Here is a 26,849-nt window from a genome sequence, read left to right as displayed (position 1 = left end):
AACCAAAAAAAATGGGGGAAAAAATCACAACTTTTTTTTTTCTTAGAAGAAATGTGAATTTAAGGGGAACTAAAGATGATCCCCCTATTAAAATCCTTATCTAGTGCCTCATTGTGGGAAGGAAATAACCATGGCACAAAAAGCAAGGCAGTGGAAGCTCCAGTACAGCCAACAAATTGAAAAAGCTTTGAGTACCAATCCTCCAATGGATGGTGTGTCTTTCCCTGAGGATCAGCCTGGCTAAATTGGGCTCATCTACAAGTTTGCTGCAGAAGAATCCATTTTTTTTAGCCATGGAAACTTATGAAGACTATTTCCCAAGTTGTTGAAGGATATCCAGGAAGGAAATATCCACACTGACAAAACCATAAGTCCTTGGAAGAACTGAGAGGTTACATTGTTTGAAAATTCATTCCAGTTCTAGTTTCTGGGTGCCACATTCATGTATCTGGGTTCTTAATGTTGTCAACTGGATGACAACTTCCAGCCTGTGTCCAGAAGTGGTCAACGAGTCCAGCTATTTTAACCAAGCAGATTCAAAAAGAACATTTCCAAAACCGAGGAGGGGATAATTAGTGAATAAATATTATTAAGTAGCACATAGTGTGTTAGGAGGTATTTTGAATACAGAAATGAAACTGTGCCTGCCCTCAGGAAGTTTATTTTCTACAACATAGAAGAGGGTTTGTTTAGTTGTTTTAGTTATGTCCAAATCTTCCTGATTCCACCTGGGGCTTTCTTGGCAAAGATACTGGAGTAGTTGGCCATTTCGTCATTTGTGATCAGTTTTCAAAATGCCATGTGTTCTTTTTTTTTCTTTTTTTTTTAAACCCTTAATTTCTGTGTATTGGCTCATAGGTGGAAGAGTGGTAAGGGTGGATAATGGGGTCAAGTGACTGGCCCAGGATCACCCAGCTGGGAAGTGTCTGAGGCCAGATTTGAACCCAGGACCTCCCGTCTCTAGGCCTGACTCTCCATCCACTGAGCTACCCAGCTGCCCCCAAGCCATGTGTTCTTATGGAAGCAAATTGATGACAATTATCAAAATGACTGAAAATAAAGTTTTATTTCCATTCACGTTTTACATATTTAATCAATAGCAAAAATAAAGTTTGCTCACATTTCTTGAACATAAAGATTCCACAGGAGCATTTCTTTGTTCTAATCTGACCCAAACTCTATCTGGCTGCTCAGATCACCAGCAGTCTGCTAGTATGTCTGTGTGTTCATGCAGGAAGGGTTTGGGTGTCTTCAGAATGTCTGGATCTGATCACCTCCCTCACTTCCATCATCCCCCACAGTCCAAGACTCTAAAAATATTTCCACTGATGATAAAACCAGGCTCCCCACAGGAGACCTCTGCTAGACCATTGGAAAGGCAGGGGATGGAGGGATATCATTGTCTAAGGGGACAAGAGAGGAGATAATACAGTATACATTAACATTCCACTGCCAGGATCTTTTGTCCCTGCACATTTCTGGACTGTGACCATCCAGAGAGAGACGTGGTTGGGCCATGTGAGATTATGAGTTTCACTTCTTTTCCAAAGACAGCTCTGTTCTGCGTGAACCTCACAAATTGCCACTGGGAACAATAGACTACAGGAAGCATTATAATTCAGCTCTGATCCGCTGAATGCCAGTGGACAAAATGTACTGAAAGGGATTTCTTAAATTGTTGCTTGTTGGTTTGGAGAAAGTAAATGATGGAATCTTTCGGCAGCTCCATTATCAATTGCCTTATCGAAAGCAACTCAAACAACCCCAAGCTGTCTCTTTTCAATGCACGATTCTTCAAAATTACCTGGACTTACCTGAAAAAAATCTGAAATGTTTCCTCTCAAGTATGTACTACAGCATATGGTGGTCTTAGCAACCTGGTAGAGGAATGTGAATGAGACATGAGGCTGTGATTTACAAGCAAATGATCACTCACTGGTAAATGTGCCTCTTTTGGGACCCTTTGCCTTCTATTGGAATATACCTATTCCAAAAAACAACAAAAGCAAAAGGTGTCTGTGTGTGTGTGTGTGTGTGTGTGTGTGTGTGTGTGTGTGTGTGTGTGTTGGGTCACAGCAAGCAGTGTGGGAAGGGAGCAGAGAAGAACGGAGAAGACCCATCTGCAATTCTGGGGCTCTTCACTGGCAACAATGAGCATGATCTCTAAAGGAATATCTAACAGTGACCAGGCTAGGACTCTTTCTACTTCAGGGCTTAGCCTAGATTTCCCAGGAGCACAGGAAAAAATTTTACTTCTAGAAATACCCCAAAGCATCCCTTTCCTTTGCTGTCAAAAAGAGCAAAGGTGCCACTAGTGGCCAGGGTCAGTCAAGTCACAAGCCAGCCTTCCTCCCAGCATTATTTAAGTGTATCCTGCATCTTTGGGGCATCATTGGCCTGAAACAGATTGCTTCTTCACTTTATATAAGAATGAATTGTATGGAGCTCATAAAAAATACTACCTGCATTCCTTCTTGAGGTGGCACGTCCCTAAAAATAACCCTGATACTCAAAAGAAGACTGAAGCCATAGAGGTCAAGGGCCTTCACTTTTGTTTTATTCCATGGGGAGTTTTAATATGAAGAGAGGTTCTATGAGCCTTCAGAATGTTGAAGTGAGAAGCACTTGAAATGATGAACTATTCATGACTTAAGGATATTATTTTGTGAGCTACCATCACAATTTGACTTTAAGATGCGGGCCCCTTAAATTATTTTCATATATGGCTTCTCCCTACTCTCAGATATCTGGCACAAATCCCTGTGTATTTTATGGAAACAGTTTTGCACATCTTTGCAGAAACCAAAGGCAATTCTTCATGGGCCGATCCATATATTTGAAAATGAAATCAAACTCAAGCATTCATCTATGAGTGTGAATACACTGAAAGGACAGTCAAGGGGACTTTTCTATTTTTTTCTTTTTTTTATGTCTAAACTCTTGGCTTTGCTCAAAAACTTATTGTGTCTCTCCAAGAAAAGACTTGAAACAATCACGTTTATCGTGGTATTTAATCAATGCCCCACTCTATAGACGAGGCTCGGGATATAGGGCCAAGAATCCTCCCCACTTCACGGGAAGTTGCTTTGTATTTCTAGGCAAATGATGTTGGGTTTTCTGTTGAAAATTGAATTATTGCCATAGTTAATTGCAGTCTATTTTTAGCACCAAAAAAAGGTACCACTCTAAAAATCTCTAGCAATAGCTGCCAATGAGGCTGCTGTGTTTGTGAGCGAGCAAGCTTTAAAAGAAAAAAAACTTAATAGCTATTTATCGTGGCTCTGCAGTGCCCATTAGTCATCTATTCAGAACAGTAAAGTCCTTTTTATCCCTCTTGTGGATCTCGAAGCAATATCACAGCAAATATATAGAGATATATATATAATCAACAACATTGTCTTCTTGACTATATTTTGTTTGACTATAATGACACGTGGAAGTTCCCAGAAAACGTTTGAATCTTCTCATTAATAGAAAAATTGGTATTAACGGATATCTGTGCCCTGGACTAGAAAAACAAAATCTAGCTCTAATTTAGGAATGAAGTATGCACATTTTCCATCAGAGAATAATTAATACAATTTAAGTGGTATCTGAAGTTTCACGTGTATGTGCTATGTTTAAAATTTGTTACATACATATAGATGTAGATATGTACACGTATATCCTATATATATTGTGTATGCGTGTCTTTTTCACCTTCTTGATGTCTGTAGGCCTACATACTTCAAAGTATTTATGGACATACATGTGTACATCTGACCTGTAATTGTACCTAACAAGGGAATATCTGGATGGAGTTTCACCTAAGCAGCCAGGGCCAAGAGATGGACCCGTTTATCTTTTCTTGATTCTGGGGTACCAAAGTGAGTCATTTTGGCCATGTCCCTTTTTCACTGAAAGCGTTCATTCTGAGCTTTAGCAAAAAATCAAGAAGCAAGCAAGGTAAAGCTCATAAAAGGATTTAAAGGCATAGTTAAAAGGTTTCTGCCCTCACGAAAAAGGCTAAAGTTATGGCCAGAGGACCTAAGGTTAAATAATCAAAAACCAAAGCAGAGCCAGAACTGATTTTCTCTCCCATTGGCCCTCCCACTCCAGAAAGCCCATCTAAGGAAACCATCAGCAAAGATGTGGCTTTTTATCTGTGTAATACTGATCAAGGACAACCACGCGATATCATGGTCTTCACATATGCAAAATATTCATGGTAACGGCTGGTGAACATTTGTGGCACAGCTAGGTGAAACCTGGGCTTGAGCATCAAAAGTCCTCCCATCTGGTCACCTTAAGGAGAACATTGACCTCCAATCAACAGGGCTCCATCTTGTCCCAATTGGGGAAACTAAGCGATGGACCAAAGAGGAAAGTCTTGTTTGCCAAAGAGAGTCATCAAAAGCCAGGCACACGAAGGTGCAAATATCCACCCTCGACTTGGAAGCCTTTCTTCAGCAGGTTTCCCTAAAGACTTTGCTTGCCATTACCCTCTGGTGCTGGGCCCAAGTTATTATTACTAGTCATCGTTTAGCCCTAAAGGGTCTTGCAGAACAAACACGTGAGAGAGGACAATTCTGATCCCCAAGAAGCAGGTCTGTTTGTCCCAGTCACTTCATGGGGAATGGAAAAATCTGGACTTAAAAGAGTAAAATAAGGTTCAAGAGCACATGTTCCGACATAGTCGATGGATAAAAACATAATTAACTGAAGCATTTTTGAATCAAAAATGATCCCAACAGGCTCATTTGTATTCTATCCATACAAAGCTAAGTCCCTTTGAATTACACGAACTAAGTGGGATTTTCACCGCACAACAAATAATTACAAATTATACAGAAGAGAGAGGCAAAATAAAAGAGAAATGCAATCAATAAAAGATTATCAAGACTTTCCCAGCTCAAAGAAGGGCTTGTTCACACAGGAAGATGATTAAGATAGTCAAAAGCAAAATTAATAGACTGTTTCTCTACAAGCCAGCCTTGCTTCATTGTTAGTTAGGGAGTTAGTGAGGTCTTTGGAGAAACTAAAGTAACTCTTTCTGGCCCTTAGGATAGAAATCAATACTTAGGTAGTGCCCTGAGTGGTACCTAACTGCCCTTCAGGCAGCTTATGCCCAAGGAGAATCATCCATTTGAGTGGCATGATGGTAGTATAAGGGGTCAATTGAAAAACTGGCTCTCTTTAAAAAAAAAAAAAAAAGGAATAACGTATATAGGCAGAGAAAGACAGAAAGCAGAGGGATCCATTGGTTTTGTTGCTGTTGTTATTCATGGTCTTGATCTCCCTTTCCACTCAGAAAAATTTAACTTTGGTGTATTCAATGACCCTAAATACTTAAACACTTTCAGGAAGATAGCTAGTTATTTATACATACCTTACACAACAACAATAGCAAAATGATGAGAAAAAAATGGGGAGGGGATTTTCCCATCAATTTGGAAAGGGTATTTATCACTTTGATGATTGAAGTTGTTACTCACTACTACCTAAGGAGGCAAAACGATGAGCCCTGATCCCAGGATGCATGGAATACTTTAGCAAAGAGAAACACTCGTTTCTGTCCCATGGTGAGGTTCCGGGCTTCTTCTAGGTTTGTCTAGGCTTTCCATACCACCAGAGGTCACATATCATATTAGAGGATCAAGGAACAAAAATTATATTTGAGCCAAGATGAGGATGCGGATGGGCAAAGGGAAATCATCTTAACCTTTGACTTGACACTTGAATTTACATAAGGATGAAGAACTGTCATTGTGCCCATAGATTTGAGAAAGCTCAATCATCCCTTGGTTGTCAAAGTAATGGGCTAAGTGACTTGCTGGGCTCACTCATCATCCCTCTCTGAATTAATCAAAATAATCATGATGTTTTCAGATTAGCATATACCCTTTAACTAATCCAGATTCTCTGAGTCTGCTTCTGGTTGAAAAACATGCAGGAAAATAAAATCATCTCCATGGGTGGGGTATGACCAAAGAAGCCAGAGAACTGGAAGAGAAAAAAGCTGGATAATTTTGGTAATGTAGATATTTTAAATGCTCTTCTCCCTACTACAAATATGGATCCTTTAATCTTATAATTGGGTCATTGTGAGCAAAAACAGATGCCCCAAGAAACTCCTATAAATATTTTGTAGGCAAGAGAGAGACTTACATGATCACTCAACTTCTCTCTGCTTTTGAAAGCTCCGATAGAAAAAACATTTTTTTTTCCTTTTCTTAGTATTACATTCCCCCCCCCCCCAAAGTATTTCCAATCACCTTAGAGATATAACTCTTATTTTAAATTATGGTGCATTGATTTGGTAAGAGAGATTCCCTTTGCTACCCTCTAGGGATATTGGTGCAAAATTTATGGGAATGTCTATTTTTAAAAAATATTTCAAGTTATTTTAAAATATGTATCAGATCCTATTAAGAGGGTTATCTATCACATCGCATGAGTTATTCTCTTTAGGCCATTTTAAAATAAAGAATAAGCTAAATAGATGTATTAGCTTAGCAATATATAATCAGCCAAATCCTTTCCCTAAGTACAAATAAAAATGCAAATACATATTTAAGAAAGTCAGCGAAAGGTCTTGCATAAAAGCAATATTTAGGTGGGCTCCTTCAGGGCTACATATTTAAACGTAATTAAGGGAGACAATGTATCTGATAGTAAGGAGGGCATGGGAAGGTGTTGCAGCCTTGTCGAGATACACTGTAGTTCATTCATTCATTCATTCATTTATTTATTTTTAATTAATTGTTTTTAAATCTTTACCTTCCGTCTTGGACTCCAAGGTAAAGATTTAAAAACAATTAATTAAAAATAAATAAATACTGTCTTGAAGCCAATACTGTGTATTGGTTCTAAGGCAGAAGAGCGGTAAGGGTAGGAAATGGGGGCTAAGTGACTTGCCCAGGGTCACACAGCTGGGAAGTGTCTGAGGCCAGATTTAAACCCAGGATATTCCCTCTCTAGGTCTGGCTCTTAATCCACTGAGCTACCTACACTGTAGTTTCAAAGGAGCTACATGGTGGTTATACAGGAAACAGTGTATATACGCCTGTGTCCGAAGGGGTATAGACACACAAACGCAATCATCTGTTTCTTGTAGGTGTTTCTTGTAGTCAGAAGCCCGATTTATAAAGGGAAGCGTCACTATTTGGCATTTGGATATTCTAATACATAAATACACATCTAAAGACACGCAAATCCGATGTGTGTCTGGACAGAATGTATCTGTTCTTCCTTATAGGAGTTCACACTAGATACAAGAGCTTAACGTTCATGACACAATCATTTTCTTCTTTAAATGACTTTAAACTTCATCTTTGTTGGGGGGATGCTCGGACTTCAGCCAGGGAGGAATCGACCCCTTTCCAGCTTTCGTTCAGCCCTGAAGGTTTGATTAGCAGCAAAGCATTTCTTTCATCTAGCTATTTATTTCTTAGGTAAACATATCAATATATATACACACATATATACACACATACATATGCACACTTTGTACATGAATATATTCTCATCTTCTGGCCTAAAATTTAAAAATGGACAGTTATTCTCCCAAGCTGGACGGCTTATAAATACTGTCTACGCTGTATCGACGTGGACGTTTCCTAGCACCCGGGTGGTTCATAGCAAGCCAATTCTCGCATTTAAAATGAAAACAGCAGTTTTGAATTTCTGTCGAAATTAGAATCGGATACAGCGAGTCTCCCAATTTGTTATCTGGATCTTTTTTCTTTTTTCTCCTTTTCCCAAGTCTATCCCTATTTTTGAGACAAGGAAGGCTATGTGCCCTCAAACATAGTTCCCAGCAATCCTGAGGATCAAATCATTGTTTAAAAAAATAAGAAAAACTTTTTTTTTTAAAAATGGAAGAAAGTTCCGTGGATGAATGTTTCCTCCCGGCAAAGGAAACTTGCAGCGTTCTGAGTGAGTGGCAGGAACGGAGGTGCCTGGACCCGTGCCAGGGGCGGAGACTGGAAACGGAGGGGCTGTGGATGGCAGCCGCAGAGACCCCAGAAAGAGGGCCACGATTCATTTCAGCATTTGTTTCTCGTCTTCGATACCCTTCAGGCAGAGCTTTTGCCTTTGGCCATCCCGTGGTTAATAACTGAAGTCCTGGCGGGCTAACTTCATTGGGAAAAACAAACCCCGTCCACTCCCACGCGGGGTTTTCATCTTTTACTCGGATAGTTCTTCGTTCCCCATGGATAGGAATGATACCTACAAGGAAAAGAATCTCTCTAGTGAGAAGTACTCGAGTTTACACTTCCTTGCTTACACTAGGAGACACAGCCCTGCCTCCCTGCTGAAGGAATCTTGGACTGGGAGTCAGAGGAGGGAGGTTGAAGTCCCTGCCCATGACTCGTGGTCGCCATATTTACCCTCTCAGCCCCCATCTTCTTAGAGATAGACTCTTTGTATTACCCACATGGGAGGAAAATTCTTTTCAAACTCTCAAGTTCCATTTTAAGGGGAACTCTTCATGGGAAACCATGAATGAAAAGATCTGTGATGATAGCAAGGAAAATGTCTGAAAAAGAACAATCTTTTCACTTCTGAAAGGAAGAGGTCGAGTCTGTTGTTCATTTACACGGAGAATAACAGTTCGAGGGACTGACAGATATTTGAATGCCTGTGGGTGTGGGTTTTTACTTGCTGAACAAGTCATTTTTGCAAATGAAACTGTGCAGAGGGAGCTGTGCCTGCTGGGCCAAGAATGCTCCATTGGGGCTTAGCACCTTGCTGAGACTCAATAAATGGCTTGCAATTTTTTCCCCATCATAAAAGAATCCTGGAGCTCATTTTAAGGTTCGTATGTGTATTCCATTCGATATAGATTCCACATAGATTATCTTCTCTAATTGTACATAATCTGACAGGATTCTATACAACAATAGCACCAAATAGGAAATAGAGAAAAGCAAGGCTCTTTTCTTGGTGGGAGATCTCTATTGTCTTAATGATTGGTAATTAAATATGGAGGTGCACAAGAGTTCAATAGTAATAGTTTTGGAGTTCATAGTCAATGAAGATGGTGGCAGAGAAACCTGAGGCAGAAGATCTGGGTTTGAATCTTGGTCTTAATATATTTTTGTATTTCATTAGGGACATTCCTTGTAGCTTATTTATTCATCTCTAAGATGGGGATAGTATATAGATTATTTATTTTCAGGGTTAGAAGAGCCCTAGCTGTTTCACCAGGGACATCTCTTGCAGCTCATTTTTTAATCTCTAAAATGGGGATAATACATACACCATTTACCTTCAGGGCTAGAAGGTCACCCCATTGTAGACCTGGATATGCCCTATAAATGTAAGCTATTGTTTTGGGAAGAGCCCCCAAAGGAAAAATGGTGAAACTAGCTAACTTTGGTTGGGGCATCCCAGTCTATTTGATTCATGCACTGTTTCACCTCACCTGGATCTATCCTCCCCAACATCTACATCATATTTTAGATACTTCACTGATACTATTTTCTCCTCTAAACCACTGTCTTATCCCCTCTTTCCTTATTTCCTTCCAACGAAAATATCAAAATATCTTAACTTGGGAACCTTTTCCCTCAGAGGCTGCTCTCTAACTTTGATCTAGTAAATGAATCCTAAATGATATATGCTATATGAGATAAGCTTCATGGGTTACCATCTCTGAGAAGAAAACTTTGTCTTAAAAGAGGCTCCCAGTGCCTTCATCCAAAATGAATTTTAGATTCCTCGAGGTCTCCAAAGGCCTTTTGGACTCCTCAAATTATATAACATAGAAATGAACTCTCTTCACCCTACAGCCAACAGACCAGACAAAGAACCTCTAGCACTCCCAACACATGGTTGTCCATGTGGCTCAAAGTATCAGGAAATGGAGGCAATCTGCTGCACCTTTGGACAGCTCTCCCTGTTAGAACAAGCCTTTCTCCAGGTCAAACCTAGACCTGCCTTTTCTGACGCTTCTCCCCGCTGCTCTGAGTTCTGCTAAGGGTGAGCCTAGCAAGCCGAATCCCTCAGCCATTGTCCCTTAAACCCTTGAGGTCACTCTTTCCCTGATGATTCAGTTCAAGCACCATCTTCAACCACAAAGCCTTTCTTGATCCCCATCGCTAGAGCTCTCCCCTCCCAAACTACCTTAGATTTGCTTTATATTTAACCTGAATCTACTTCAGTGCGTACTGCTTGTCCCCCCACCTCCTGTCCTCTTGGACCGTAAACCCTGTGAGAAGCAGAGATGATTTCCTTTGTTGTATTTGAACCCGCAAGGCCCAGAATGGCACCTGGCACGTTATCAGCACTTAGGAAATGCTTGTTAAATGCTAAAGTAACCATCATGGCCAACAGTCCTTCTTCTCTTTTCCCTAGACTATCTCTAGCTCCAAATCGCCTTCGGTCCCTTCCTGAAAGTATTCAGATGTGAGCATAAAAGTCAACTTGGCCCAGGCATTGCTCTATTTATCTATGTCTGTATTTCTATCTACAAGTCTCTCTTTACATATAGAGAGTATATAGATATGTGGACATATTCTGATGCTCCTATATAGAGCAATGTATGCATTCTGTATGTAAGTGGGTCTATATTCAATTTATATTTATTCTGTATGTATATACATGAATCTATGTGCAGATTGATCTCTCTCTCTCTCTCTCCTTATTGGTTCTAATATTAGCTTCCTGGAGGCAAAGACATTTTTTTTCAAATTAAATCAACAAGTATTTATTAAGCAGGGACTGAACTAAATTCTGGAATACAAAGAAAGATGAAAAACACTTCTCTGAAGGCAAAGATTATGACATGTTTTTGTCTTTGTGTTCCAGCTCCTGGCACAGTCCTTGGCACATGGTGGGCATTTAATAAATCTCTGGCCAATGCTAGCCGACTTCTCTCCTTTCCTCCTATGCTCACATCAGGCTCAATTGTTCAAAATCTTGATGGGAGCCGGAGGGGGCCTTGGAAGTAACGTAGGTCCCTGCTTATGGAGAAGCCTGCCTCTCCCATTTAAAAGAGGCTGGTAGGGATTGGGCATCATTTTCAAACACACAGCTGGAAGCCAAGTCCTCTAAGCCTTGGTCTGTGGCTCTTTTCCTTGTACCACTCACGGCAATTCCAAAGTAATTTTCTCTCTCTGAACATCTTCCCCGTGAGGCAGGTACACTGTGCCCAGTTACTTGAGAAGAATGGACTTGTGATTTTTAGCCCCCTGGTAGGAGAACTCTCTCCACTAATCCAGATTTCAAAATATCTGCTGATTTAGGAATGGAGCCCTACTGAGTGGTCTGCCTCAAGGTTCACATAACTAGTGAGCATCAGAGATGAGTTTTGAACCCAGGTCTTCCCGGCTCAAGACCAGCAATACTCTAGCCAGTAAGCCAGGCTGCTTATTGATTTAGAGATGAACAATTTCCTCCCCTTTCCCAAGCCTTCCCAGTTTGCTAAGATAAGAGACTGCATGGTTTTCCCCAGGACCTTTGGATCAGAACATGGAAATCCTAGTGATGCCAGGAAGCCTGGGTTTGCTTTGTCCTCCAGCCCTTCAATGAGCCTATTCTTTCTTTGTAAAAAACGTTATTGTTCAATCATGCCTCCCCTTCGTGTTCTTTGATGCTACTTGTCTTGAACCGCAAACTTCCAGAAGGCAACATCCGCTAGGACGGGGCTTCTCAAATCCCCCCTTTAGAGTGTTTCTTTAGGACCTCTCACAATTGGGCATTTAACAAGGCTTAGCCTGGTCCAGTTTACATGAAGCCAATGCTATGATCTTGTAAAGTAAGATCATAGATTAGAGGCTCATAGCTAGAGAGCCAAAAGGGTCCTTGAAGGCCACAGAGTCCAGCCCCCTCATTCTACGGTCTTAGAACAAGGCCAAAGAAGAATCAGGACTTGAATCCAATGCTCATCTGTATCACATGACCTCTATCAAACCCTTATAGGGGATCTGAGTGGGCAACAGTAGAAACATTTCTCTTGGGCTGGAAATAAGGGGGAACACATTTCTAAACTGCATGTGAGGTTTTAAAAAGCATCTCCCTCTCCTTAAGGTGCTTTCAGAGTTGGTCTATAGGGAAAACCCCAGAGTGAGAGCTGATCTTGTTTTGAAAAATTTGGATGCTGTATTTTTCCCAGTTTATGGATAATTAGCTATTCCTATTTAGAACCTGTCCCATTTCTTTGCAGTTGATGGCCACCTGGAAACAGCTGCTGGCTTTAGGCAGAGTCAAGGGTTACTGTTCCCAGGGAGCCATTAGCTCCCAAGAAATATCCTGCCCAGGGGCTGCAGAGGCTATAAAAAGCCCGGAGGGGAAAAGGGAAGGGAGGTGAGCCTGGGAGCAAATAAAAACAAATCTCTGACCAGCTCATTATTTGAACCTGATCCTATTTGTCAGGTTTTACATTCCATCCAGTTAGAATCCTGATGACATAGCACATCCAGCAGCTCTTTCTCAGAGAGGGGAAATGGTTCCCTTCTCTGGGTGTTCTAGAATGAGGATCTCGAAGCACACCCCAAGTCCACGGGCAGCTTCAGGCTCCCACCAGGCCCCCAAATCACAGTGAGCAGCCTTCAACCCCCCAAATCAAATATAAATGGAATTAGAACTGCAGGTCTCTCTAATGGCCATCAAAGAATATCTTGTACGTATGTAATTGTGTACGTGTTGTCTTCCCCATCATCTATGAGCTCAGAGGGAAGGATGGGAACAAGCACACATTAAGCACTTACTCTATATGCCACACACTGTGCTAAGCACTTTACAACAACTCTGTAAGATGGGCACTGTTATTATCACCATGTTAGAGCTGAAGAAAATGAAGCAGAAAACAGTTAAGTGACTGACTCAGGGCCACACAGTCAGTGTCTAAAGTTGGATTTGATCTCAGGTCTGTCTGAATCCAGGCCCAGCACTATTTACTGGGCTGCTTAGTTTCCTGAGAGTGGAGTTTGGTTTTATGCCTTCTTGGTATGCCCAGCAATGAACACAATGCATGGTACATAGGGAGTCCTTTATATTGATTTATATTGATTAGTAGTGCATAGTAGATTAGTGCTTTAAGTTAAAACCAATTATTATTTGAGTTTGAAACTACTGTTCTAGACAAAAACTGCAATCTGGTTGTATATATCATGGCCTCTATTTTTTTAAGCCCTTACCTTCTGTCTTAGAATCAATACTATGTATTGGTTCCAAGGCAGAAGAGCAGTAAGGGCTGGGCAATGGGGGTTAAATGACTTGCCCAGGGTCACACATCTAGGAAGTGTCAACCATCTCTAGGCCTGGTTTTTGATCCACTGAAGCATTCAGCTGCACCCCTACCCATGACCAGTAATTTTTAAAAAGTATTTAAAATTATGGGATTGAAAAGAGGCATCTATAATTTCCCTAAATGCATAAAAATTATATATTTCATTTTTTGACAAGTTACAAAGCTCCTCTAGGCACTCTCATTGCAGTCACAGAATTATAGGTCTTTAGCGTTGGAGAGAACCTTAGATATTGCCTAGTTCTCATTTTCTGTATGAAGAAGGTAAAGAAAGTAATCTTTCTAATCAAAAGGGGAGAAAAAAAATCATTGGAGAAAGAGTGACTTGCTCCAGGCTACTTGGCTAATCACTGCCAGCTGTCATCCAGTCATTGTGTCTTGTATAAATGGAGATTTTGAACCTTGGACTGCATCCCCCATAAGTCCCTTAGTATTTCCCAAAATTCCCTTTAATCTCTCCTGTGCCTCCGTGTTTGTGTGGTCATGTTATTGTTTTATGGTTGGCTGTAACTCCTCTTTCTTTCTCTTTTGCTCTTGGGAATGGGTTGTTAGTACCTTTTAGTTAGCTTTTTATGTTAGTTTATTATTAATAAAAATTTATAAATATAATATTTAGTATTTTGTATATTAATTTTAATCACTACAGTCTGACTCTTCATGATCTTATTTGGGGTTTTCTTGGCAGAGATCCATTTCCTTCTCTAGCTCATTTTACAGGTGAGGAAACTGAGACCAACAGTGAAGTGACTGGCCCAGGGTCACTCAGCTAGTAAGTGTCTGAGGCTGCAATGAACTCAGGAAGATGAGTATTCCTGACTCTAGACCCAGCATTCTATCCACTGTACTACGTAACTTCCCCAAACCAATGTCTCCTATCTTTGATACTAAATTCTACAGGTTTCAACCCTGCTGCAAACAGCTTTCTCTGGGATGCTATAGGCAGCCTATAAATGGAAGCCACCGGCAGCAAGCTTCAGTTTTGTTATTTCTTCTGGGTTTTGTGAACAATATGGGCCTGGGATTCATGTGTGCCTTCCTTCTATTGAAAGTTTAGGCAGATTCCAGCTTCCAGTCAGGAGGCATTTAGAACCAAGGCCACGGGAGGCTGGTGTCATCCAGAGAAGCCTCAGAGGAACAATTTGTATTAGTGCTGTATTTGGGGACTGTGCTGAATAGAAAGGAAAAGTCAATTATTCAACCAACAATCCAGGGAAGGTGGGTGGGTGGTGGTGGTAATTTCTTCTAACGATATATCTTTGGAGAACAAGAATTACTCATCCCTTCTCTGAACAATCATAACAAATCCACATTTATAGAAATAGTATTTTGGAAATAAATCATCAAACCAAGATAGTAGTTGAGTAATCTTAGACATGTGAGGCTCATGAGAAAATCTTTGCAGAGAAGAGATAAGAGCAGCCAAGAATTTAGCCATCTCTCCAAAGATTAAAAAAAAAAATAAACAAAACATCTAATGTCCTTAAAGAGCTTTTCTTTCTTTTTTTGGGGGGTTGGGGGGTGGAGGAGAGACAAGGGGTGGGGAGTCGGATGTGTCAGCCTGGAAGGGCCCAGTCTTATATCCTTCCTGGGTGCAATGATGAAATTTCACACCAAGTTATACTGGTAAATGAATATGCTGCTAAGGGCATCAATGACTTTTGGTGAGTGGATTCAGTGTGAACGCTGAGACAAGGTGATTATAGTATATACTTACTATAGTAAGTGTCTACTGTATACCAAGTACTTGGGATGATACCAAGAAAGGTAAAAGATCATTTGTGCTCTCAAGAAGCTTATGGTCAAACGGGAGAGACAACATACAAACAACAATCCATGAATTAAATTAAGAGCCTTGGACTAGCTGAATTTGAGGGTCTAAAGTTCTATGAAGCTAGGAAATTGACCTACTGGTGCCAGTTAAAAGTGATAGAATGGTTCAAATCTGACCTCAGACACTTCCTAGCTGTGTGACCCTGGGCAAGTCACTTCATCCCCATTGCCTAGCCTTTACTGCTCTTCTGCCTTGGAACCAATACACAGTGCTGATTCCAAGATGGAAGGGAAGGGTTAAAAAAAAAAAGGAGTGATAGATTGTTTGGAGAAGCAAAACAAGACACTAGTAGAATCTTTGTAGATCACAGACAATACTTAGAACTGAACACTGGCCTACAACTCAAATAACCCTACAATTTTTCACTATATTGAGATGATGGCTATCCATAATTGCGACCTTTCCCCTTCCCAAAAAGCATATCTTAAATTCTTCACACTCGGTCCTTTTTTTAGCTTGTGTGATTTCTAAATAGGAGCAAAGCATGCTATTTTGGGTTTTGGCAACATGAATTTACAGTCCATGAAGAAGAATGAGAGAAACAAGCTCCTGATAAAATGCCTGGTGTGGAAGTGCCTTTTATTTAATTCCATTTATTATTATTATTTTTTTTTTTTATGGAAGAAGAGTAATGAGGTAAAATTGTAACTAAGCAATCATTATTGTTCCGTTTCAATAGAGAATGCGGCAGCTGCATTCACACAAAGGGATGCCAGAAATCTCTTTTTATCCAGGGTTTTATCTAGTCCAGGCCAATATCTTTTTTAAAAAATGATTTTCAATAAAAATGGAAAAAGAAAGCTGGAACTGAAGACATAAATCAGATACATCATTCAACTATCCCGATCATATTTCCTATTTTTAAAGTAAATGCCGGATCTCACCTGTTAGAAGTAAAATTGTAATAGCCACTTTCTTCTAAGACCTCTTCAATCACAGTCTAGAGTTGAAGGAAATGCAGGTCAGTCACCATTGCTCTCTCAGTGAAGAGCCGCCGCCGACAACAACAACAACAACAACAACAACAACAACAACAACAACAACAACAACAACAACAACAACAACAACAACAACAACAACATCAACAACAACATCAACAACATCAACAACAACAACATCAACAACATCAACAACAACATCAACAACAACAACATCATCATCATAGAATTGTTCAGGGGCAACATACAAGCCTGACCTGCATCTGTTCGTAGGTTATTCCCTCCTCCAGATCAAAGCTGTTAGGAAGTCCTGAAATAGTTAAATGATGATATCAGATAACTGAACATTGGAAGTCTGGCTAAGGTTGAGTGAAAATTTCATAGCAATTAGAACACAATAATAGGGAGAACAGAGCAAATTTTTTAAAACTCTTACCTTCTGTCTTACTATGTATTGGTTCTAAGGCAGAAGAGCAGTAAGAGCTAGGCAGGGGGGTTAAATGACTTGCCCAGGGTCACATAGCTAACTAGGAAGTGTCTGAGGTCACATTTGAACCCAGGACCTCCTGTCTCTGGGCTTGGCAATCAATCCACTGAGCCACCCAGCTGGCCCCCAGAGTATTTTTTTTAAACCCTTAACTTCTGTGTATTGGCTCCTAGGTGGAAGAGTGGTAAGGGTGGGCAATGGGGGTCAAGTGACTTGCCCAGGGTCACACAGCTGGGAAGTGTCTGAGGCCAGATTTGAACCTAGGACCTCCCATTTCTAGAGAGTAATTTTTTAATGATGAAAGTGAACAATCATAATGGTAATAGGAAAAGTTGAAGAAGGAATTTCTGTTGAAAAAATAAACTTCTTACCCATTGCTAAGTAAATAAAATAGAGGCTGATTCACAGGCCCAGGCTGTTATGGACTGCTTTGCTTAACTACAGAAACCCAATGTAACCCATAAGGCACACAAATGAAGCGTACACTCGGTAGAAAAAGAATTTGGAGGAAATCAAGGGGGACGGAGGTGTATGATGAAAGACAGCTGAGCCTTTTGTATAGTTGCCTAGAGGGGCCTCAAAGCCAGTTTACAAACAAAACCCAACCCCTGACAGTCCTGTTCTTGGCTCTTTCTCCCAGGTGGCTGTGGCATAATAGACCTGCACCTCCTTCTGGAACCCAGGAGGCTGAGGTGGGGAAGGCAGGGGTGGGTCACTCTGCCTGAGGGGAGTCTAAAAAGCCCTCAAAAAAGAAAAGATTGGGGTCCTTTCTGTCCTCAGAGCTGCTGTTTTAAGGAGCATCTCGGGCCTGAAGCCCATTCATTTGCCTTTGACATAACCAGGATCAGCTCTCCAGGGGCAGCCTGCTTTGTTCCCTGCATGAGCTTGACCTGAGGGCCTGTTGGCTTCCCCATGTTCCTCACTTTAGAACCTGGGCCCCACCAATTAACTTTACCCAAGACTAAGACTATCGAGGAAATGCTACAACAAATCCCAGGGGGAAATTTGTCCTTTGAGGAGCAGCTGATTTGTCTGACATGTGAGGCACAACAAAACCCCTCATGCTTTCCAAGTCCAGCAGGATGGACATTTTTTTTTTTAATTTGATTTCAGAGGAAATGAAGCCAGGCCAGAAAGTATCAAAAACTAGGGAAGGGGGTCAGCTGGGTAACTCAGTGGATGGAGAGTCAGGCCTAGAGAGGGGAGGTCCTAGGTTCAAATCTGGCCTCAGACTCTTCCCAGCTGGGTGACCCTGGGCAAGTCACTTGACCCCCATTGCCCACCCTTCCACTCTTCCACCTAGGAGCCGATACACAGAAGTTAAGGGTTTAAAAAGTTAAAAAAGATATATATATATATATATAAACTAGGGAAGGATCTGTCTGAATCTCGGAGCTCCTTCTCACAGCCACGTGAGTGCTAAAGCCATGCAGGAGATAATGTTCAGAACCAATTCCAGTAGGTCTTTTGTCCAAATTCTCCCAGGCAGCTTCAAATTGTTCAGGGCCTGCCAAGCCCCACCTTTCCCTCCATCTCTTAGGCATTTCACCTCATTGACATTTCCATCACAGAGTGAACAAGAGAAAGAAGAGAAGCAAATCAAACCGACTGAACTCTCTATTACGTCTGTAACACCAATAAATGCACTGGTGACCAAGGAACAGAGGATGCTAATGGAAGGAACCACAGGGGCCAGCTAGCTCAGCTCTCTCATTTTACAGGTGAGCTAACTGAAGATGAGGGACTTTGCCTGGGCTCCNATGTATATGTATATATATATATATATATAAACTAGGGAAGGATCTGTCTGAATCTCGGAGCTCCTTCTCACAGCCACGTGAGTGCTAAAGCCATGCAGGAGATAATGTTCAGAACCAATTCCAGTAGGTCTTTTGTCCAAATTCTCCCAGGCAGCTTCAAATTGTTCAGGGCCTGCCAAGCCCCACCTTTCCCTCCATCTCTTAGGCATTTCACCTCATTGACATTTCCATCACAGAGTGAACAAGAGAAAGAAGAGAAGCAAATCAAACCGACTGAACTCTCTATTACGTCTGTAACACCAATAAATGCACTGGTGACCAAGGAACAGAGGATGCTAATGGAAGGAACCACAGGGGCCAGCTAGCTCAGCTCTCTCATTTTACAGGTGAGCTAACTGAAGATGAGGGACTTTGCCTGGGCTCCCTCAGGTAATAAACATCAGAGGAAAAGTATGAAGGCTAAACACATGGGTTAAAAGAATGTGGGGTCATTTTCTATGAGTTTGAATTGGAAACAATATCTCTATTTTCTTATTTTATCCCATCCTCCTGGTTGCCATGGATAGTCAAGAAATGGTTCCATTTTCTTTTCTTTACAAGCTAAATTTTCTTTTCTGAAAAACTGCCAATCAAAACAGCATATTTCCTAGCAGAAAAGTAGATTTCAAAGTATGTCCTTATCACAAAATCATTACCTGTCCTGTCATTTGGGGATAGGGTATTTCCACCTGATGAGTGCAGTAACAAATGACAATCTGCTGTAAAAAAGTTGGGTTCGATTGGCTCTGGAGATCCCTGGGACAGCTGAAAAGCAAAATAAAGTATGAGCAGGTAATTGGGAAAAATAAAATATCTTATAATAAAAAATGTTTAAATAAAAGCATGAGCAAAACAATTTTCTCAGGTCCAAATGGGATGAGATATGGAGGGCTTTTCATCTCTTCTCATTCATGCATAGGAGAGTCAGAGCTCTGTAGTTTTCAGAATCTTGTAAATAGATAAGAAAACATCTTCCTTCTTCCAGAGGTGCTTATCAGAAATTGGAGGCAGCCAAATTATAGTCAAAGCAAGCTAGACGAGTCCCTGGTCACATGGGGGAAAAGTCCCCAAAACATTATATTTCATGAAAGCCAAATTTTTAAGTGGGCAGAAATAGAATGGCGTGGAGCTATAAGCCCAAAGGGTTAGTTTTATCAGAAGTGGGAGAATGAAAAGTCAGTTATTCAACAAAACAATCTATTTAGCCTGAACCACACTTTCTTTCATTCACCTTCTCTGAGCAATGCTAGACTGGGAGAAACGACATTTTTTTAAATACAATTCTTCCAATTGCTATTAGCTAATTTTTGTCTAGAAACATTTTTCTCGTCTCGCTTTGAACCTAGGCCTGATGTGAGGCAAAGCGATTTGCTACGTGACAGAACTTATGAAGGCAGCCGTTACTGAATCCTCTTTTCCACTAGCGGATCTTCTGGCTGCCTCCTTGGCTTTTAAATAACAGTTTCTCACCTCTCTTTCCACCATGGGTGCCAACCAGCTGTGGTGCTGGAGTCATTTCATTTTTTTCAAGTTAATCCGTCTTTAATGTGAGTTCATAGGCACAAACCAGCCATGAGCTGTACTTTCAGACAGTGCAATGGGAATCAAACCCTGCCTCTCCCTTTTAGGGGCATAGACCTGATTCACAACTCCTGGGCACATTGTTTCCTTCAGGTATATTGGGCACTGGATATCCCCAAAGCCCTTACCTCTGCCAGATTCCAAGCTACCCAAAAAACAGCCTCTAGGCAGAAAGAAGGCAGGTGTCTGAACTTTTCTTAAATCTTGACATGTTCTTTGGGAAACCTGAAAGTACTTTATGAATGCTAGGAGTTCTCCTCCTTCTTCCCTTTAGAATGGAAGCTTGCCGAGAGCAGGAACTTTCTCACTTTCTTATTTCTGTCCTTAGAACACTGAACATAGCTCTTGGCACACACATGTTGTAAAAATGTTTTTCTTTGATTCATTCATTCATTCAGGGCATTTAAGGACACCTGAAATAATGGTGACTGCCAACTAGTGGGGCACTATCCAGATAATAGTATAAAATAGGAAGAAACAACAGGTAGCTTTTAAATAGTAAACACTGTATGGGACACCATAAAGGTACTCATTTGAATAATATTGAGGGCCTCTAGTCTAGTCTAGGAGCAAAGCAGAATTGCAGTAGCTCCAAAAAAAAAAAGTGAGACATATAAATTTAGAGACATCTTCATCCCAAATGTTCATCCTGGCCATTTGTGTCCAACCTGTGGCAGAGCTTCTGGTGCTCCTATTGGTCTGATCCCACACAGTGAGATACACTGCACCTGGACCCTGACATACTCATGCCACTTTGGTCCTCTTTGGGTACAAAGGACAACAACCAACCATTGAGGACCTCTACAAGGCCTATACCAGATGCAGTTGAGAATACAAAAATATAATTGTAAACAAGTCAGCCCCAGCCCTAAAGAACCTTCAGATAGCACAAGGTAGGCTTGATCTCAAATCATAACTAGCACATTGGTTCAAAGCAAACTTTCTCCACAAATCTTAAGGCTCCTTGTATGCAATGGCTTCCCCAAATGGTCCTTGCAGTGACTAGAAATAGAAATATTTTTCACAGAATCAGAATTGTGATTTCAGAGTTGGAAGGAAACTCAGGGGTCTATGCCCGAAAAAGAATATGGTCTAGACCTCCAATAAAGAGAAGTCCACCAGCTCCTGAGGCAGGCAGCCCAGACTTCTGTGCTGAGGGAATTGGCCTCTTTGCAGCCCCTGGCCATGGTGCTGAGTTCTGTACTTTGATGTCAAACTCTGCCTTCATGGTTTCTCTGACTTCCTTCACATCTCAGCTGAAATCCTACCTTCTGATGAGTCTCCTAGTAGCCCCTTCCCTCCTGCTGCCACCTGCTAGTACTTTTCCTCTAAGACAGTGATTCCCAAAGTGGGCGCTACTGCCCCCTGGTGGGTGCTGCAGCAATCCAGGGAGGCGGCGATGGCCACAAGTGCATTTATCTTTCCTATTAATTGCTATCAAAATTTTAAAAATTAATTTCCAGGGGGCTAAGTCATATTTTTTCTGGAAAGGGGGCGGTAGGCCAAAAAAAGTTTGGGAACCACTGCTCTAAGATTGCTTCCCATTTACCATAAAGAGAGACTCAGAGGTAGATGGAGAGGTTGATCATATGTGTAACTGTTTACATTAGAACATGAGCTCCTTGAGGGCAAGGGCTGCTTTTGTTTTCTTTGTATCCTAAGAACTTAGCACAGTGACTGGCACAGAGTCGGGGCTTAATAAATGTTTGTTGACTTGACTTGACAAAAGAGTTCCCTTCAGATAACTTGATTGCTCTCATGTCTACCTTTGCCCCCACCAGGTCTTCTCTTTTCCAGACTAAGTCACGTTAGTTCCATCACAGTAGGCATGGACTCAAGGACTTTCATTCTCCTAGTTATCCCCTGGATTCCTGGATTCTTTCCAGTCTTCCACTATCCACATGGAATTTAAGAAAGAGTAGTCTGGCAATAGTATGTGGGATGGATTGAATGGCCCAGGATGGTGTCAGTGGGGCTAGAAACCAAAGGCTAAATGTCTAAGGCACTTTAATAGATAGAAATATGGCTCTTGGTTTCTTTATAGATGACACAGATAGCATGAACCACAGAGGTGAGTAAATGATGATTCCCAAATGAAAAACTTGGGGGGTGGGAGACTATAATTGACACAGATTGGGAAGTCGGTAAGGGAAATAGATTTTAGCTATAAATGAAGAATCAGATATGAGAAACAATATCCAAATAGAAATGCCTTGGACACAACTGAAAATACTGTAAGACTAGATAAGCCAGGGACACTTCTTTCAATTATTATCAAACCAGAACAGATAAAACTTTTGCCCAATATGGTTGTTTCAATTAATGGGGTGATCTATGGCCCCAAACACATTTGAAGCCATTTAATCAGATCATATAATCACTAGTTAGTCAGAAGGGACGTTAGAGATCATTGTTTGATCGTATTAATAGAAGAGAAAATTGGAGGCTGGAGATATGAAGTGACTTGCCCAAAGTCATATATATAATAAGCAGAAGATGCACATCTGAGCGTGAGTCTTTTTTAACAACAAATTCCAGCTTATTTCACAATCCCACAATTCAAAAAGCATCTCTGACAGAATTTGAAATGGGCCCCTTCATTTCAAGACAACTCAGGCACTAGATCCCTGAAGGCACAGAAATCATTCTATTGTATGGAATCATCTCAAACTCCTAGAAACTAAAATGATTTAGAAGGGTGGGCAGGGTGTTGTGGTCAAAGGAATACTAGTTTGGAAATTTTAAGAGTAGCCAAACTGTTATTACCTGTATGACCTTGAACTAGTCCCTAACTTCTTGGATCTCAGTTTCCTCATTTGTCAAACAAAGGACTTGGACCAGGTAATGTACTTTCTCTTCTAGCTCTACCTTTGAACTTAAAAAATCAATACATTAAATAAAACATGTTGACATGCTCACATTAATATGTTTTCGTTGTTGTTCAGTCCATTTTAGTTGTGTCTGACTTTTTGGTGACCCCATTTGGAGTTTTCTTGGCAAAGATATTAGGGTGATTTTCCATTTCCTTCTCTAGGTTATTTTACAGATGAGGAAACTGAGGCGGATAGGGTGAAGTGACTTGCTCAGAGTCACACAGTCAGTAAGTGGCTAAGACCAGATTTGAACTCAGAAAGATGAGTCCTTCCTGATTCAAGGCACCGTGCTCTATGGCACCACTTAGCCGCTCCATACTAACATTACAAACCACTAGACTTGGAGTTTGAATGATTTTGTCTTAAAGAGAATTGAGCAGTTTTAGTATTTAATTGGTTAATTGATCAGGTCCTTCATTAAAGACATTCTCTGACTCTAGGCTCTAGAAGGTAGCAGACCTCAGGCTCAGGCAGATTCAAGCAGGCTGGGATGACTCTGTGACAGATGACATCTGTTGTCCAAGGACCAGACCAGTCAATATGGCCAAGAGGTTGGCCCAAGGATAATGAAGTTTTTCAAATGACAGTAATTCACAAAAACTGACCTCTACATCAAAGAGGAGTTGCTATCTGTATCAGAGGAAGGAGTGACACTCCTTGAAGTAATGAAGGATAATTTAAATTATAATGTTTTAGGGAAAGAACTACATTTTATAAGAAACCAAAAGCATCAAAAGACAACTGGAAATAATGACAACTTTTCTCATACCAAAATTCATGTTACCGTATCTTGGTGACCTTATCACAAAAGAAGGGTATCGCTTGGAGCTGAAACTAATATACAAATTAGGAAGAATCTAATTTCCTGTGTGCAGCATCTGAGGGAAATTGGACAATACTTAGATGAAAGCAGGGAACAGAAATAAAAGGATTTTTGATAGGTACAGCTGCCTTCCCTACATTCCTCCATTATCTCCCTTCTTTCTATTTCTGCCATATTTTTCCTTTCTTTCCCTTTATCCCCTTTGGCTGCATGATGCCACTTTGAGAACATATTACATTATATTCTAATAGAAAACTATGTTTATGGGATATTCCTGCTATTTTTCTTGTTTTCTGACAGCTTTTTAAGCATACTTAATTGTCGTTGGTAACCATGGAGACCAGAAATCTTACAGTGGGATTAAAAAAAAGCCATGGCTGGAAAGCAGTAGTTCATGATGTTTTAGTGACAACATGAAGCTGCAATGGGACATGGTTGACAAGAGAACTAATAAAATCTGGAGGCCTGATTGTCCAGAACATGGGAAGTGACAAGACACTCCCGTTGGAGTCTCATCTGGTTCACTTGGTGTCCTCTTTGTTAGGGAGGAACACGGACAAGATGGAGATTGTCCAGAGGAGCCTCAAGACCATGTCACTGGGGGACAAAATAATGGCTAGAGATGATTCACCTGGAGAAGAGAAGGTTTGGGGTGGGAGAATATGATAGTTGTTTTTAAGAATCTGAAGGGCTCTTGAGTGGAAAAGTAACTAGATTTGTTTTATGTTGCCTTAAAAGGGATGGCAAAAATGTTGATTTCAATTCATTTTAATGAGAAACTTCCCTCCAAAATTGGCCCCTTCTAAAAATGGAATAGGCTATCTAAGGAGGTAATGGATTTCCTATGACTGAAGATCTTCAAACAAACACCAGATGGTTATTTGTTGGGTATGTTATGGAAAGGATTCCCGTTTGGGAACAAGTTGGAGTTGGTGGTCACCAAAGTCCCTTTCATCTCTGAGATTCTGCAATTCATCTGATCTGGGTCCCTGGATGGGTTAGAACCATAATGATTTTCCCTGAGCTGGAAACCGTCCGGCTGAGCTACGACCTCAAAGAAATTGTTTGAGGTCAAGAAGTTTCCCATGTTTGAGGGTTAAGAAGGTAGAATTAGACAAAAGGAAAATTCCTATTTTAGAAGTTTTACTGTCTGATCATCAAGGATTGACCCAATGACTATATCTCTAGGGACACAAGCATTGGGCCATTAGGGAAGCTGCTGAAGGGGACACACGAAAGGCCAGGAAGGAGCAGTTTAGGTGGCTAGTGCAGCAGGTATCTATCAGGACAGTTTGAGATGAGAAGGAATGGCACCAGTAGGACAGATTGCATGGCAGGCAGAGTCATGTTTCAGTTAACCCAAGAAGGAAGATGAAATGGTAGAAGTCCGGTTGATGATGTAGGAAAATTTGTAGATAACAGAATAGGAATTACAAAGGATAAAGTAGAACGAGCTAGCCATTGGATGATCCCAGTTGGAGTGGAACTGGAATGGTGATTAGAATATGAGTGATGAGAGGGAAAATGCATATGGCAGGATGCTTATTCCTCAGGGAGTTGGACTGGATCGCTGGGCCCAGGGGACAAGTACACAAGACTTAGCTGCACTATGCTCCCTGAGCAGAACAAGATGGTTAGAGGATTTATAGAGCTCATCTCCTCTACATTTCAAGATCAGACTTAAAGTCCTGGGGTCACAGAAGGTGGCGCCTCCAAAAGATTTCTCCTATACACATGCTGGGGTCAATGCACTGAGAGCAAAGCAAGCAGCATCCTTCTCCTTCAAGACGAGAGCATCTACTCTACTGATTGTTAATCCTTGAGGTTACTCTCTAGCCATGCCAAGACATTCCATTTATATTTTTGACATAGAATATTATATACCATGTGGTGGATGCTTTGGGTTATCCGGGCCCTTTCCTCAAAACACTTTCCAAAGGATACCCAACCGAATTCCTGAGATTTTAGCTCAAATTTCCTTGTTTCTTTAAAAAAAAAAAAAACACCCTTACCTTCCATCTTAGAATCAATACTGTATGTTGGTTCCAAGGCAGAAAAGTATTAAGGGCTAGGCAATTGGGGTTAAGTGACTTGTCCAGGGTCACCCAGTTAGGAAGTTGTTTGAGACCAGATGTGAACCCAGGACCCTCCTGTCTCTAGACCCGGCTCTCAACTAATTGCCCCCATCTGCTTTATAACAATGCAAAATATACACAATTGGGTCCCTATTGGGACCCTCTCACGTTATCTCACTTTTCTTTAGTTTCAGGATTAATGGGATCAGAGAATAGGATCCTACTCTGTGGCAGAGGGGGAACCCGAAAAGCTGCTAGAAAGAAAGATTCCCAAAGGAAAGCTGTCTAGGTTTCTTGGCCACCTAGAACATCAGCAGAGAAGAGGAAGTTAGTATTTAATTAATGGCATATGAACCAGGAAACTCAACCAAGATAACAGGAGAGTTTATGTGGATTTTTAAGTGGTGGAAAATTCTGGAGGTCTAGAGAATTGCTGTCCCAATCTGGCTCTTAGCAAGACTGGGAGCCGTGGTGCCTTTCATGCCATAAAACCAGGATTCGCGTTATTCTGTAAGTCTTAGATTTCGCTGTATATCATTTTAATAATGATGAGATTTTAGCAAAATACAAGCTTTCCTCAGGAGTTCTGGGCTTCTGACTGTTTGAAATCTGTTTGGTGTGTCTTCCTACTGCAGCATGTAAATATCATAAAGCAAATAGCTAGAAACTCCTTCACTTCTGTTTTGATCTCCTGTGGCTGTTGCTATGCCCTACTTGCCAATCCAGCCTGTGAAAGAGGCAGGAGCTCTCTGATCTCAGATGAAGAAGGTTTTATGTTTTGTTTTTCTGTAGCTGCCTAGATTTTTATACCCCCCCCCCACTTTTTTATGGGCACAAGTGAAGCAAGACAAAGACAAAAAACATTGTTTCTGTTTTTTTTTTTTGTTTTTGTTTTTGTTTTTTATCAAAGAGTCTAGCATATTTTCCCCAGTAAAGAGTAGTAATGCACTTACCCATTGGGTTTGTGATGGGGAACAAGAAACTTTGTCACAAAAAATTAACTGATAAAGTTGGGAGCCTGTGACTAAACCGATAAGACTCAAAAGCTCTGAATAGTCTTTGAGCCTTAACCTTGATGAGCCTTAGTTTTCTCAGCCGTAAAATGGAGATACCACAAACTGCAAAATCAACCTCACAGGGATACGATGTCCGTTCCAAAGCACTCTAGATTGGCCATTATCACGAAAATAACCAACTCGAATGGGACA

The 26,849-nt window shown here is 41.0% G+C and overlaps 1 protein-coding gene across 1 annotated transcript in view; it reads right to left on the bottom strand.

Moving 5' to 3' along the window:
• Positions 1 to 8,126: 8,126 nt before the first annotated feature.
• Positions 8,127 to 26,849, bottom strand: part of NEK10 (NIMA related kinase 10) — a 271,988-nt gene continuing 253,265 nt past the window's right edge. Inside the window, exons 34-37 of the mRNA XM_044678880.1 lie at positions 18,946 to 19,054; positions 16,261 to 16,313; positions 15,950 to 16,005; positions 8,127 to 8,211 (exon numbers count right to left, since the gene is read on the bottom strand). Coding sequence (XP_044534815.1) covers positions 8,163 to 8,211; positions 15,950 to 16,005; positions 16,261 to 16,313; positions 18,946 to 19,054 — 267 coding nt within the window. The 3' untranslated portion in view covers positions 8,127 to 8,162. The remainder of the gene's footprint in view (positions 8,212 to 15,949; positions 16,006 to 16,260; positions 16,314 to 18,945; positions 19,055 to 26,849) is intronic.

This window comes from Gracilinanus agilis, chromosome 5, assembly GCF_016433145.1.
Source record: "Gracilinanus agilis isolate LMUSP501 chromosome 5, AgileGrace, whole genome shotgun sequence".
In the NCBI taxonomy this organism is placed as follows: Eukaryota; Metazoa; Chordata; class Mammalia; order Didelphimorphia; family Didelphidae; genus Gracilinanus; species Gracilinanus agilis.
Note: the sequence above shows the minus strand (reverse complement) of the source record. Positions and strands in the feature narration are given on the sequence as shown.